Source organism: Mastigoproctus giganteus, chromosome 10 (assembly GCF_048544385.1).
Source record: "Mastigoproctus giganteus isolate SK-2022 chromosome 10, ASM4854438v1, whole genome shotgun sequence".
NCBI lineage: Eukaryota > Metazoa > Arthropoda > Arachnida > Uropygi > Thelyphonidae > Mastigoproctus > Mastigoproctus giganteus.
Window position 1 is genome coordinate 28,119,970 of NC_143584.1, and position 15,463 is coordinate 28,135,432.

The window sequence follows — 15,463 nt, forward strand, 5'->3', positions numbered from 1 at the left end:
ACAGTTGAGGATCCTGCTCAGGTGGCTAACAATTTAAACGAGTATTTTGCATCTACATTCACGCATGAGGAGTTATTCAGGAAGGAGAATGATGTAGGTAAAGTAAACATTGGCAGTGAGCTGGATGATTTTGTAATAACTGAGAGGAAAGTGGAGGAGAGATTGTTGAGGATAAACATAAAAAAGGCACCTGGGGTGGATGGGATCTATCCAGTTATATTAAAGGAGGCAGCAAAGGAAGTAAGCAAGCCCCTAGCCATAATTATGAGAGCTTCTTTGGACTCAGGGGAGGTACCCATAGACTGGAGATGTGCAAATGTAACCCCAATTCACAAAGGAGGATCAAAGGCTGACACAAGTAATTATAGACCTGTTAGTTTAACTTCTGTTCCAGGTAAATTAATGGAGGCACTGGTTAAAGAAGCACTGCAGGATCATCTAGACAAGAATTCAGTTATAGCTCAGACACAGCATGGTTTTGTTAAGGGCAGGTCTTGCCTGACCAATTTGATTGGATACTATGATGTAGTCACAAAAGAACTGGATGCAGGGAATAACTTTTATATTATATATTTGGATCTTAGAAAGGCTTTTGATACTGTTGCACATGGAAGACTGCTGCACAAATTGGAGCAGTGTGGCATTGGAGGCAAATTGCTGCTATGGATAAGGGGATGGTTGAGTGGCAGAAGACAGAGAGTGGTAATCAATGGACACTGCTCAACGTGGACTAATGTTATTAGTGGAGTTCCTCAGGGTTCAGTGTTGGGTCCGTTGTTGTTTTCGGTGTTTATGAATGATATTGATGATGGGATATCAAGTTTAATGTCCAAGTTTGCAGATGATACAAAGGTTGGCAGGGTTGTTAAGGACACTACTGACGCTATGCTGCTGCAACAGGATCTGGAAAGGTTGAACAGATGGGCTGAGAGGTGGCAAATGAAGTTTAACATTGACAAATGTAAAGTACTACATATGGGAAACAGTAACCCCAGAGCAACGTATCAACTCTGCGGTACTACACTGACAGTGGTGGAGAATGAAAAGGACCTGGGGATAATTGTGCAGGCAGATATGAAGTTCTCTGAGCAGTGCAGACGAGCTGCAAGAGTAGCTCATGGTGTCTTGTCAATGATAAAGAGGAATTTTTCTAGCAGGGATAAGGAGGTGATTATTCCCTTGTATAAGGCAATGGTTAGGCCACATCTTGAGTACTGTATACAGGTCTGGAGGCCTCATTTCAGGAAGGATGTGGAGCTGCTGGAACGGGTACAGAGAAGGGCAACAAGATTAGTGAATGGAACAAAGGGTTGCTCTTACGAAGAAAGGCTTAAGTTTTGCAAATTACAGAGTCTGGAGACTAGGCACCGGAGAGGTGATCTGATAGAGGTGTATAAGGCTTTGAATGGTTTGAGCATGCTCAATGCCAATGGGATTCTTCATCTTGCTCAGAATAATCAGCTCAGAGGGCATAAATTCAAATTGAGGAAGGACGGATGTCGGATAGATGTGCGGAAATTTGCCTTTGGCCAGCGGGTGGTTGGTTGGTGGAACCGACTTCCATCACTTGTTGTTGAAGTTGATAGCCTAAACAAATTTAAAGCTCAACTGGACAGGTATTTCGAACAAACGGAGGGGTGAAATGGGAGTGGTGTGTGGTTTTTTTTTTTTTTTTTTTTGGCTGATGCTGAATAAGCTTGCTTTCTTGCATCGTATGCCTCTACTAATGCTAATGCTAAAAAGGTCTGTAGTAATTAATAGAAAATAATTTATAACTTACTTTAACACTTGCTTTTGAGAGCATGAACAGTTTAAGAAATATTTTTCTACAAAAACACTAATATTATTTTCAATTTAAACTGATTTTCCATATTTAGCATTTGAAACATAAGGGAGAAGAGCAGGTTTTGTTTATTTACTCTCGGGACTGCTCTACTGATCTGGCATTGCAAACTTTGGTACAATATACTATTCTGTGATAATGTTCAAAGGACACTAAAAGTCAGGGTACACGCTTCAAAAAAAAAACATTAAAATATTATTTATGAAGCATTTTTTTTATTATATATATATATATATATTATTATTATTATTTTATTTATTTTTTTTTTTTTTGTTTATTTGTTGCAGGAATAAGTAATGTTTTATAAGCATCATGGCTGAAATAACAACCTTGAATTTTCAGTGCAAAAAATAGGAAGGAAAAGTCCCATTGTGCATACCTTTCCAAGTTAAAAAAAAAAAATGTCAAATTGGATGCAGCTTGCTGTTGGTGCCAGTGGTAGAAGGTGACTGCAGATACAATATTGGGTATCTTTTGAACAACCTGAAAATGTAGGATTCCTTTAGAAAGTTTTCACATGGTGTTGATAATGCCCCAGCTATGGTAGGCATCAAAATTGGAGTAGCAAGGGTATTAAAAGAAATAAATTACTTGGCAGTTTCGTGCTGTGTTTTCCATCTGATTAATTTGTATTCTGATAGTCATGATGAGTTGTGCCTTCCTTTGAAAGTGGTTGAATAAATGTTGGACATTTACTGATATCTAGTCCTCTGAAAAGTCAGTTTTAAAAAATTGGTTAGAGGTAGTGAGAAAAGGCAATGAGCACTTTCACTTTTACTAAATTGAAAAATACAACCAGCAATTATTAATGAGTAGCATTGGCTCATGTCCAAATTCAGTTTATGATCCAAGGGAAGTTTTGAAAAAAAGACTGATGAACTCCTGGAGGAAAATAATTTGACTACTTAGCTGTCAAGAGCATTTCGAAAGCTATTAGGAATTGTTAAAAAGTCAACAAAAAAAAACAGGGTGGAAGAAAACTTTGGATCAACATTTCTGAAGGGGGCAAGCTCTTCAAGAGTGTCTGCTTTAAAACAATCTTAACCTGTTGGTATCTACCAGACAATACCAACAAAAATTCACATGCCGAAAAATGCTAGGTAAACTAATATTTGAAAGTGTACTGTACTGGTAAACAACCCTGTGGCTATATCCTAATATAAAATGCGTGCATTGTTGGCAAAACTTATTTTCAAGTTCATAGTTTGGATTTTAAAAAAATCTCATGGTTTCCTCCTATTTACAGTTGCCAAATCTCTACTTTTTTGAAATTCAAAATGTTGCATTTATGAGAAAAGGACACACTATGATTCTGGGGAAGATATTTCATCTATATAATTTTTCACCTTTTATTTTTGCCGACCGGGCTAGCCGGGTGGGTAAAGTGCCTACCTAGCAACCCAAAGGTCGCGGGTTCGATTCCCACCTCGGGCTTGGATCAAAGTACTGCAAAAACCTTGGGAGGTGCATTATGGCCACAGAAGCCTATGCGCCAACAACTACCAAAAAGAAAAAAAAAAAAAGAAAGAACCTTTTATTTTTAAACATTGTATTTTTATCTTTTTTTTTTTTTTTTTTATTTACTTTTTTAATACTCCTGTTTTCTTCTGCCAGCATTTCATTTCTTGATTTTGTTAGCTTTCCACCATACAGTTTTCTTCCACCCTGTTCACCCTTTTCCATTCTCTCAAAGCATAAATTATTTAATTTATTTATCAAATTCTCTCATAGTAACAAGCTCTAAATTGTTATTTATATATTAACTGTTGAATTCAACAGTTAACATATAAATTTTAAAATTTATATATTGTTTGTTGATATGTTTTTTGATTTCCCAATATTTACATATGACAGGTCTAAATATTGGCAGTACTTCTAGATTGGCGCCTCCGTAGCCAGGTGGGAAGGAGCAGCAGTGCGTAGCACACGCTTCTTGATTAGACCGGGGTTCGAGCCCGTCACCACCAAATACGGAGGATGCGGAAAGGTCAAGGGAATGACCACCGCATATTCCCGGAGCAATATGGCCTTAGTTGCTAATGCTCCTAAGAAGCAAATAACAATAACAATAACTTCTAGATTCTGTACTAAATCCAGAAACTGGATTTAATACAAAATCCAGAAATACTGCCCTTTAATAAGTAGATGATTTGTGATAAAATAAGACTTAAACATTTGAAAATTGTAATTTTTCTAATTAACACACTAAAGTCTAGTTTAACTTGCTTTCACATGATTTAATTAGTGCTTCTCTTACATCCACATTAGTTTTAAAAATCTGTTTTTATTTACTTATAGGCACTCCAATTCTTCCACCAGCATTAGATTTCCTGAACAGTTGTGCAAGAAGTGATACTAGCTCAGAAAGTAGGAGTGAAAGTCCTGGCTTAGAAACAGTGGAATTTCTTTCGTCAAGAGAATTAACACCATCAAAGTCTGGAGACCACAAAACTTCTGTAAAAGTTACTCTTTCAGAAAATGGGATGTCACGAAAGAATATCACTAATAAACAATGCACATTAAAACGCAGACACCAGTGTAACAAGGATGAACAAGATGCTGAATCTACAATATCTGAAGAAAATGGCCATAATAATTATCAAAAATCACATAAAGAGGTAAGATCAGTGTGTGCTATTTTGTTTCTTAACAAATATTGTATTCTCACCTTAGAACTTATGATTTAAGTAGAGGAAAAAATAAAAATTCCAAATTAAATATCTCAGGAACTGAGTCACTTGAATATTTAAAAAAATAAATAAATAGGTTTTGAACTTTTAATGTGTGGTGTTTAAATCCTATATTTAATTTAAATGATATGTCCAGTGAATTTATTTTAATTGGCCTTTTTTTAAATGCATTATAACATTTTCTATACAAGTACAAGACCTCGTCCTTCGTTTATAGGTGGTGTTTTAGTTCAGTATTATGTGTCTTTATGAATAAATCCCAATCTTTTTAAGCCTAAGGATTTCTTTGGCATCTGCAAACATTTCACAACTCCCCAAATAACAAAAAAGTAGATAATTTATAAATCGGAATCCGTTTGATATATACTATCTTGTTTCCAGATAGATTTAATGTTAATTTGGTTATTAAATATATAAATAATGTGGTACTGGTTCTATACAAGATTATGTATATCCTTCAGCTGTTACCTATAGAGTATAATTGAGGAATATCTCTTAAATAAGTGTCCTCCCTTCTTTTAAAATCTCAAAGTGCTATATATCTTTATGATAATCAGTTCATTTGTACTTATAAGATTTTAATTGCTTCATCTGTCATATATTATTTCTTGTAGGTTACCCTCACCAGGAAAAGAAAATTATTACTGGAGGAGTCAGAATGTTCCAAACCAAAAACATGTGCTCCTTCAAGAAAAGGCTTATCTAATCCTGTGCCTGTGGTGTTAAGAAAAACTAAAACATCTGTTGTCACAGCTGCTTCTGTCAAGGCTCTAAAAGAAAAATACAAACAACAGAGGATAGCTAAAAATAAAACTGTATCATCCAAACCTCAAAAGGAAGCCAAATCTTCTAATATAAGTAAGCGATCTCTACCAACTAGGTCTCAGACTGCCCTTCAAGAAAGTAAACTGTCTTCAAAGAAAGCTATAGCAAAATTTACCTCAAAAAGCAAATTAAAGAAAAAGCCCATGCGATTGATGAAAAAACATATGTTAAGTAGAAAAGAAGAAAAATTAGCTTTAGAAAAACGAAAATCTTTGCGCTCTGCTAAGACTTCTGATGCCTCTTCCTCCTCATTACGAGCCTCGTTCTCTGCAGTGCCCTTAAGAAGGTTATCAACACAGTCTAGTGCCAGCCCTTGGCTACGTAAGGCCAAGCTTGTTCCTCCTATTGTGGATTTTGACTCTGAGAGTGAGACCGAATCTGTCACATCTGTCTCAAAACTCTCTAGCAAGAAAACAAAATTACATGAAAAATTAAGGATTTCACATAGAGAAAAGGGATCATTTTCAACTCGACTTGCAAAGAATTTGAGTGAGAAGGCAAAATTAACATTAACACATCCTGCAAAATCATCACCAAAAAATACCTCGCTAAATTCATCAAAACATTCGTCCATTAAACATTCAGTTAAGAATAAAGAAAGGTTCAAGAAAACTAAACCAGCACTTAGAAAGCAAAATAAATTAAAGAAAGCTAAAAAACCTGTAGTATTAACTAAAACTATGTCTTTAAGAAGCGAACCAGAAATATCTAAGAGAATTACAAGGAGTTCAAGGTTAAAGGATATGTGTGAAGAGATTGTTAAGTCACGAACTGAAAAAAGAAATTCTGAGAATAAGCTATCAAAAACAAGCAAGCAACATAAACATGGATCTTCAGAAAACATTAGCCCTGGTCATTTTAAGAAAACTCTGAAAAATAGTATTAAAATTGACAAAAAATGCAAAAAAATGGATTTATATAATTCAACTAAGTCAGCAGAATTCAGTAAAACCAGATTTTCAAGTTTAAAAACAGGAAAAGAATCTCTTTCTAGGTCATTTCATTCTTATAAAGATGAAAAATCTAAAGAAGAAAAGAAGTCCTTGTTAAAAGATAAGAAGAAGTTTAAATTATCAAAAACACATTCTTTGGTTAATGATAGAAGTAGAGATCCTGAGCAAAAATTTCATATGTCCAACAAAATCGGTACCGATAAGAATAAGTATGATAAAATTTCATCAAAAAATGCAAAATTAAAACACCATGATGGTCTAAAAGCTAAGGATAGCAAGAAGGATGTGAAAATTAATAAAGACCTGTTAACTGAAAATTCTAAAGATTCTCCTCTAGAAAAGCATAATGAATCAAAAGAGAAAAGCAAATATTCATTATCTTATGCATTTAGTAAATCTTCCATTTCAAAGATTCCTTTAGGCTTACATGATACAAAATTGTCACCAAAAAAAAGGAAGAAACTTGATTTTAAAGATTCTAGAAAACTTGAGAAACATCGTTCTCATGATGAATTGAAGTTAGATAAAAGGGACGAAATTAAAGATGAACACAAGAAATCTAAAATTTTTGAATTAAAAAGTGAACGTAAAAAACTATTTTCAAAGTCAAAGAAACACAAAAAAATTGCATTACTTAAAGAATTAAAATCAAAGAAATCTTCAAAGAAACTTTCTTCTAAACTTTTAAGTAAATACTCAAAAAAGGAATTTAAATCTAAGAAAAAATTGAAGTTAAAAAAGAAAGAAGGTAAGAGGGATGTTAATATAAGAGAGAGTATTGGAGAAATTGAGAAAATTCATATGCGATCATCAAAACAGAAATTGAAAAGTGAGTTCAAAAAAGAGGATGGTGATGTTTCAAAAGATATGAAATCAGATTTCAGCAGATTAGGAATAAATTTAGATGGTAACAGGAAATCACTTTTAGAAACTCACCATCTCGAAAAACAAAGTTGTGCTCATAAAGATAGTAAAGTAGATGGAAATATAAATACATCTCCATGCGAAAATAGTGGTAATTTTAGTCAAAATTCTGTTACATCATCTGATTGTACAGAAACTACTGGAATCAGTGAATCTTCAGATGATACTGCAGCTGCTACCTCCTATATTATTGAAAATATGTCAGAAAATGTTGCCAACTTTGATGCTATGGCTGGTGAAATGGCACATGCTCTTCCTGGTGATTTGGTATTTGGTAGTGCAGAAGAAATTCAGAGTCTTATGACAAGTGAATTTTCTGGTGTATTTGATGAAGCTTTCACAACAGGAGCTATTCTGCTCACGACAAGAGATAGCTTAACACAAGTTCCTCTGCATTTCATTCAAGAACTAACCCCACCCAAAACTATGGCAGATGCTGCAACAAATACATGTGAGGAAGATTTGTTAGCATGCATGAATGAGGGAGCAGTAAAAAGTGAGGAGACATCAGTTGGTACACAGACAACAGCCACAGGTGATCCACCTTCCGCTACTGCACAGCTACCACCAAGTGCCCACCCTTCCAGTGCATCATTAATTAATGTTAAGTGCAGACCAAAATTATTACCTAAAACTTCCCTTCCAGGATCACCTCAGAATGTATCTCCACTTAAGAAACGCGGTAGGCCCATGGGAATGGTCAAGAAACACAAACTAGATGATCAGGCACAAAAAAAATTAGATCCCTTCCCAAATGCTGGAGATATGCCTAGAATGGTGGATGCACCAGTTTACTATCCATCCCTTGAAGAGTTTCAAGATCCTTTGGAATATATCCATAAAATACAGCCAGAAGCTGAGAAATATGGAATATGTAAAATTATACCACCATCATCTTTTAAGGTTAGTTACCAGAGACTAAGTTTTTATTAAATTAGTTATCGGTAATAATTAGTTAAGAAACCACTGTGTACTAGATAGTTCAACCACTACATACTAAATAATTTAGTGAAATGCAGTGATTCTCAAATATTGGATGAAAATCTCTGTGTGTGGTCTAAAAGGATCTTCTGGAAGTTTCCAAATATTTGATTCTGTCAAAAAGGAGTTGCCAAAAGTATAAAGTTAAGAACCACTGGTGTAGCATATTGAATAGTGCTTGTTGAACTGCCTTTGGTCTTAAAGACAGCTGTGAACCATCTAAGAATACTTAGAACAATTTCCATCCTGTCAGGTTTGTCAATGTCTTAGTTTTCAAGCATTGAATATAAATGTGAAGAAATGTATTCTATTTAAAACACATTTTAGCTTTATCCACAAAAAATTTATCGGCAAATCTTTGGCACTTCCTTTTTGAAAAGACATCTGAACAAAACAGAGTACAGGGAAGAACATCGATTTGCCTGCAAAAAAACACTTATGTATCTCTCAACTTTTCAAACAGGTTCTTAGCAGCACTTTTAACTCTCTAACAAATAAAAGTATTTCTTTAATATATGCTTTTCCTTTTACCAGTAAAATAATCCGAATTAAAATGTGTTCTGAGTGTAGCGAGGATTTCCTAATTTGGGCTTAGAAACACTAAGCTTCTATTAATTTAAATCAACTCTGTGTAACTAAGACTAGTGAGAAAAATGACAAAAGATGCAAGTGCTAATTTTGTACATACAAGTAGTATTTGATAAAGTAGTAACATATATTTAGGGTTAAATCAAAACAGTTTGACAAAATTAGTTAACAAGACCAAAGATCAATAAGTCTCTTTACAAATAAAATATCATATTCTAAATATAAATAAAAATATTTTCGCTATTTTCCTTTAACAGTATTTTTTATTTATTTATATTATTTGTTTTTTCGAGCATTCTCATAGAATATGAATTATGCACCCTCAAAGAATACCTTGAATACAGAAAGTTTTATATAATTTTAAATAATTCGTTTTATATATTGGATTGAATGGATTTTAAGTTTCAAACCATTTTTATCTAAATGATGGTTTAAAACTTTATTTAATAAAAAAAAAAAAAAAAAATTAGATCCTTTGTCATCCCTCATGAATAGGTTAAGCATATCCATAATATGCCCCTGGTTTTTATTTATTTATTTTTTTTTTTTATCTCAAACGATAAGTCTGTGGTGTCTTTCTAACAGCTTGATTGTGTTCCCAATAATGATACAAATATTGAAATTCAGCAATCCCTCTTTAACTATTGATTTACCAACCACGTATTTGAGATAACACAAATGCTCCATTTTTATTTTATTATTATTATTTATTTTTATTTTTTTATAAAATCAAATCCTCCCATTTACTTCTGTTCACCAATATTCTCTAACTCATTATACAGTATATTGTTTTTATTTTGATATTCTCTGAATTATGAGAAATTATTTTTTTCATTTGGTGTTTAACAGATGCCAGGTGAGTGCAAGCATCCCTCTTTCTTCTAGTCAGCTCCCATTCCTGTGTGGACTCTGTGGGATGCCAGCAAGAGTTGTCTAGAGAGCTTTGGTTTCTCTTTGATTTTCCGATACAGTAATCAGAACATTTTTATTATTATTATATTTTTAATTGTACTGACATCCCATTGATTGCAGGAGAGAGGGGATGCATTCTTTGAAGAACAGAACTTGTTTTGACTCAGCACATTCTGAATGTATATGTATATTTCAACTGAAGTAGCCAAATTTGAATGAAGTATGAAGAGCTGGATTTGAATGCTCACTGAATTTGACTGAAGCATAAAAAAATGGATTTGAATGCTGGTTGAATATGAATGACAAGAATCAGGTAGACTGCCTCGTCATGGTAATCTGATTTATACTTATTCAAATGAAATAAATTCATTTGTTTGGCTTTTCTTGGCGCAGTATAACTGCAGTTGTTTTTGCGCCAATAAAATCAAAATCAATCAATCAATCAATTTGTTTGGCACAGCCATTTTATTTGTAATAACTGCTACAATTATGACACTTCAGTCTGAGAGAACACTAGCGGCTCCAATGCCCTAGAGCAGTGTTTCTCGAACTTTTTTATTTGCATACCCCCAAAGAACCACATTCTTATTTTTGTAACCCCACATATGTATGTCTACTATATTTTATTCTCATTAAAAATAACAAATATTAAAAACTCTGAGATTTGTTGAGCTTGTTTTGTTGATGCCAGTAGTTCAATTCATGGCCAAGTAGAAGTTAGGGCAAGAATGATCGCTGGCTCTGGATTAAAACAGTTTCTGTCCTTAGCTTTTATCAATGTTAAGGCAGAGAAGCCTTGTTCACACAGATAAGTTGAAGGAAATACAAGAAGCTTTAAAGAGCTTCATGACTAATTTCTTTGAATTGTTTTCAAGTTTTGGACCAAAAATCACGTATTGTCAGGCTTTCAAAAATTGTTTTCAATCAGTTATCCACTGCAATTTCTAATAAACTCTCTTTTAAATTGACTGGCATGTCAGCAGTTATGGCATTGGCTGTGATGAAAAGATTTAATACCAATCGTTTATTTTTTCTTCATTCTTGATGTGTGGAAAATATTGTGTGAAGGCTTCACTGAGATGCATCAAGTGACATTTAATTATTTTAGTCACACTGACATTTACAGGAACTCCATTCTGAACAGTGAATTCATTAAGATTCAGAAAAGCTGTGATATTTCCATCCTTAATACTTTTTGCCCACAACAATAATTTACTATAGAAATCTTTTATTTTACTATGCATCTTGAAAATATTACTGTCGAATCCTTGAAGTTGGAGATTAAGTTTGTTTATCTTGCTGAAAATATCTGCAGGGTAACTGAGTTGTGAAAGCCACTCAATGCTTTCAAAGTTGGATATATAGTCAGATTTTATTTTTTTCTAGGAAGCACTTCACTTCCTCCCTCATTTTCAAACAGGCGAGTTAAAACACGTTCTCGGGAGAGCCACCTCACCTCGCTATGCAACAGTAGGTGAGTGTGTGCGCTGAACCCATCTCTTCGCACATTGCATTAAAAAGCCGTGAATTTAGTGCTCAAGACTTGATCAAATTGACTACCTTAATAGCAGCACTCATTACTTCATGCAACTCTGGAGTCATATTTTTTTTGCAGCCAAACTTTGTCTATGAATAATACAATGCTGTCAGCCAATGTCAGGATTGATTTCACATATACATGGGCACCTCCTTAGCCAGGCGGGCAGGAGCAGCAGTGTGTAGCACACGCTTCTTGATTAGACCGGGGTTTGAGCCCGTGACTGCCAAATACGGAGGATGTGTAAAGGTCAGGGAATGACTACCGCATATCCCCGGAGCAATATGGCCTTAGTTGCTAATGCTCCTAAAAAAACCAAAATAACAAAAAAAAAAAATAAAATAACGTATAGAGGAACTCCCCGATTTATGTAAGGATTGCGTTCCAGGGAACTCTACATAAGTCGAATTTCCCCCATGCCTGTGTAGCACTCGCAACTGTGCTTGTTGAATTGATTGAATCAAAAAAGGAATGTTTGACGAACATGTAAATAGAATTATTTATTCAATTTTTTATCTCGTAGGCACGAAAAATTACAAAAGTGGGCAATTTAAAAAATATAAAATTACAAAATAAGAGAGGAGACAAGCATAACGTCAGTAAGTTTTACCTCTCAAGTGTCGTTACCAGAATCGACGTCTTCAGCAGCTGATAAATACGCCGCTGCGGAGGTTGAGGGCCGTGGAAATTTAGAAGGAGTTGGACAGTGGCTTTTTTTCTTTTCATCGTGGTTTTCTTTGTAGCAAGCAAGCATATCATTCACCCCTCTGTTAACTTTTAAGAATCGTTCACAGTCGGAATCCATCTTCTCAAACCTTGCCATTGCCGATGCAATTTCACGAAATGGCATTGCCATCTCTCTGGTGAAGAAGCTTCTAGGCTCCTTGGTTCATCTTGAGCTTCAACAGCATTTTCTTCTTTCACTACCGCTGCCTGCAAGTCAATAAGTTCTTTGTTAGATCTCTTCTTCCTCTATAAACTCCTCCACATCTTTGACATCAACCTCCAACTGAAGTAGTTCTGCAACCTTTACAATCTTATCTGTAACCTCTTCATGTGATTCATCTTTTTCAAATCCTTTGAAGCCTTTTACGTGCCGTGGGCATATTTTCTTCCATGCGCCATTTAAACAACTTTTAGTAATTTCTGCCCAGGCCTTATAAAAGTTTAAGATGGCATGGTAAATATTGTAAGATTTCCAAAAGTCTCTTAACATACAATTTTTCTTGTCGTCTACTGCAGACAATGCCTGAGGAAATGTTGTGCGTAAATAGTGTGCTTTTAAATTCAAAATAACACCCTGATCCATAGGTCGGATGAGTGAAGTTATGTTTGGCGGTAGAAATATAACTTTCACATTCAAATTGAAATCATCTAGATGCGTAGGATGTCCAGGAGCATTATCTAATAGAAGCAAAATCGTGAAAGTATGATAGCGTTGCAATTACCCATTAGTAGTGAACCATTTTAGCTAAACATGTCAGCAAAGCCACAGGTATGCACAAACAAGTGAAGTGAAGATAGCAACATATTCCTAGTAATTTTGTACATCTGACTATCCCGCAGTTCCAAAAATGTCTGCATTTGCAGAACACCTGTTAGCAAAGCTGCAAGCTTGCACAAACACGAGGCAAAGATCGCTACGTGGTGTCCAAGTCATTATGCACCTGATTCTCCCAGCAATTCCAAAGGTTTTTTTGAGTGGATTCCCCTCTTTTCTATTTATTGATTGCTTTTACTAATTATAAAAAGCAATAAAAGTTTCATCATTGAAGCATGAAGCTAAAAATAATTTTTCATTAAGGTTTTTGAATTAACAAAGTTTTTTTTTTTTTTTTTTTGCATGGAATTTTTTTATTTTCAGCTTCAGAATATTTTAAAAATTTAAATTACAGTAGATTTCAAAGTATCTGAATTTGAATTAACAAGCCTATTTACTACACTTACTTTTAATAATATTTATTTTTTAAATGAACATATAAAAAGATTGACGTACCTAAATGGTATATTACTCTAGAGCAGAAGTGGCCACCCCTAAAGGTGCCACCAAATTGAAGATTGTACAAAGTATGAACATTTAATTTGCGGACTGGTGCAAGATTTTGTTTACCATGTGAACTTTCCATAACTGCCGCTAGAGGTACTCTCCCTGATTGCTACTGAGCAGGCTCTGTGTGCGCATGCCAGTACTTGTCGAGCTAGTGTTGTGTGAAGAGTTTTTTAGCTATGTGTTCTAAGTGCATCGCAAACAGTTAAAGAGATGAATAAAGAGTATGGTAATGAGTGTCTTGATATTCATGCCAATGGTGGCTCCTAGGCCTGTACTCCATAATTGATGTACAACTTCTACAAAGGGCCTTAAAGGTGTGAAATGCAAGAATGTTAGTAAAGTGTAATGTGTTGTACTTGTTAGTCAGGCCTCTTTGCCACCAGGGAGCAGCCATCATATGGACAAATGCTACCTGGTGCCCAACCCTGTCACAAGGAGCCGGGCCTGAATCTATTCTGTCTTTGTGACTAGCACACTATCTTGCACCCACCAGAAGAAGTGCAAGCCTGGTGGGTGCCAGCCATCCCACTCCCAGGTGGCCCAACCTGGAAGCCAGCAAAAAAAAAAAATAATAATAATAAAATATAAAAATATATTTAAAAAAATAATAATAAATAAATAAAATAATTTAATCCCGCACTATATTCCAGTGTCATTTGAAAGAGCCTCTATCCTAGATGCTTCCTTGGATTCCGTCCATATGCATCTAGTTCTCAGCATTACGTTTAGTATACTTGTGATGTGATTAGTAATGTTATACATCTTATAACATAGTTAGTAATAATACAAAACACAATTCTCCATCAAATCACAATGGCTTTGATAAAACAAACATTTGGTCTCGTGGCGGGGAAGATGTCTCCACCCCCACCACGAGGAGGTAGGTCGTTTGCACCTGAAAGGACTTTTAACATATTCAACGAACCTGTCTAGATGCATATGGACGGAATCCTTGGATTCCGTCCATATGCATCTAGTTCTCAGCATTACGTTTAGTATACTTGTGATGTGATTAGTAATGTTATACATCTTATAACATAGTTAGTAATAATACAAAACACAATTCTCCATCAAATCACAATGGCTTTGATAAAACAAACATTTGGTCTCGTGGCGGGGAAGATGTCTCCACCCCCACCACGAGGAGGTAGGTCGTTTGCACCTGAAAGGACTTTTAACATATTCAACGAACCTGTCAGACAAGTGACTATCATTTAAAAGATCCACCAATGCTGATCTAGAGGGCACGCTTCCCTCCCTCTAACCTTACTCAAAGGTCAACATACTTGGGGCACTCTAACACAGTGTGAAGGCCTGTCTCAGGCTCACCACGAGTACAGGTCTGAGGTTTCCAACCCCAGCTGGAGCAGCCTCCACCGCAGACCGTGCCCCATCAGGACACAGCAGACAGCCAGTCCATACCACAGTCATAGCTTTCGTCCTCTCGCGGTATGAACGGAGGGGATGAAAGCATATAAATGTCTTCCTTTCTTAGAGGTTTGCCAAATGACATTTAGCCCATCATCGATTCTCCTCCACTCATTTGTGATGTTAAAGGCTTCATCCGCCAGTCCAAAAGGCATGCGCGAACCCCGAAGACCAGTCCGGGAGATCCACACCTCAAGACCGTAGTTGGGCTTCTGCTGCGATGAGGTCTGCTGGCATCTTCCCAGCTAAAATACACAGTGCATCCGTAGCTACAGTTCTGCAGGTTCTGGTAATCTCCAGAAGAGGAGAACGCTGCACTGAGAGGATCCAACGGACATCAGAGTGTTCAACCCTCCCTCCCCAAGCTCTAACCACTTAAGTCAGGATTGGGACAAAGATATTGTCATAAAGTAGGTGGAGAGCCCCTCCTTTAATGCCCCAATCCACATGAGTAACTCGCCGGAGTTTGGCATGTGTCCGTTTCATCTTCTCCCAGACATAATTGCCATGCACCAAAAACATTAACCGCTCCTCTAGGAACACCCCTAGGTACAGGACTTTCCATTCAACTCGAAGCAGGAATCCCTCAGAGCGGCACATGCGTGGGCACAACCAACTGAGACATTCCCTCAGCAGCACAGCCATAGACATGCGTAGAGACTTGCAGCGACGCCCAGCCCAACAGCTGGGTCAAGCAGGCATCTGCATAAGCCACGGTAGTGGTACTCTCAA

At 35.9% G+C, this 15,463-nt stretch overlaps 1 protein-coding gene across 1 annotated transcript in view; it reads left to right on the top strand.

Moving 5' to 3' along the window:
- LOC150078915 (uncharacterized) overlaps positions 1-15,463 on the top strand; it is a 508,023-nt gene that overhangs the window by 167,365 nt on the left and 325,195 nt on the right. The window contains exons 5-7 of the mRNA XM_090382884.1: positions 4,142-4,461; positions 5,148-6,999; positions 7,084-8,138. Of these exons, the coding sequence (XP_090239010.1) occupies positions 4,142-4,461; positions 5,148-6,999; positions 7,084-8,138 (3,227 nt within the window). The remainder of the gene's footprint in view (positions 1-4,141; positions 4,462-5,147; positions 7,000-7,083; positions 8,139-15,463) is intronic.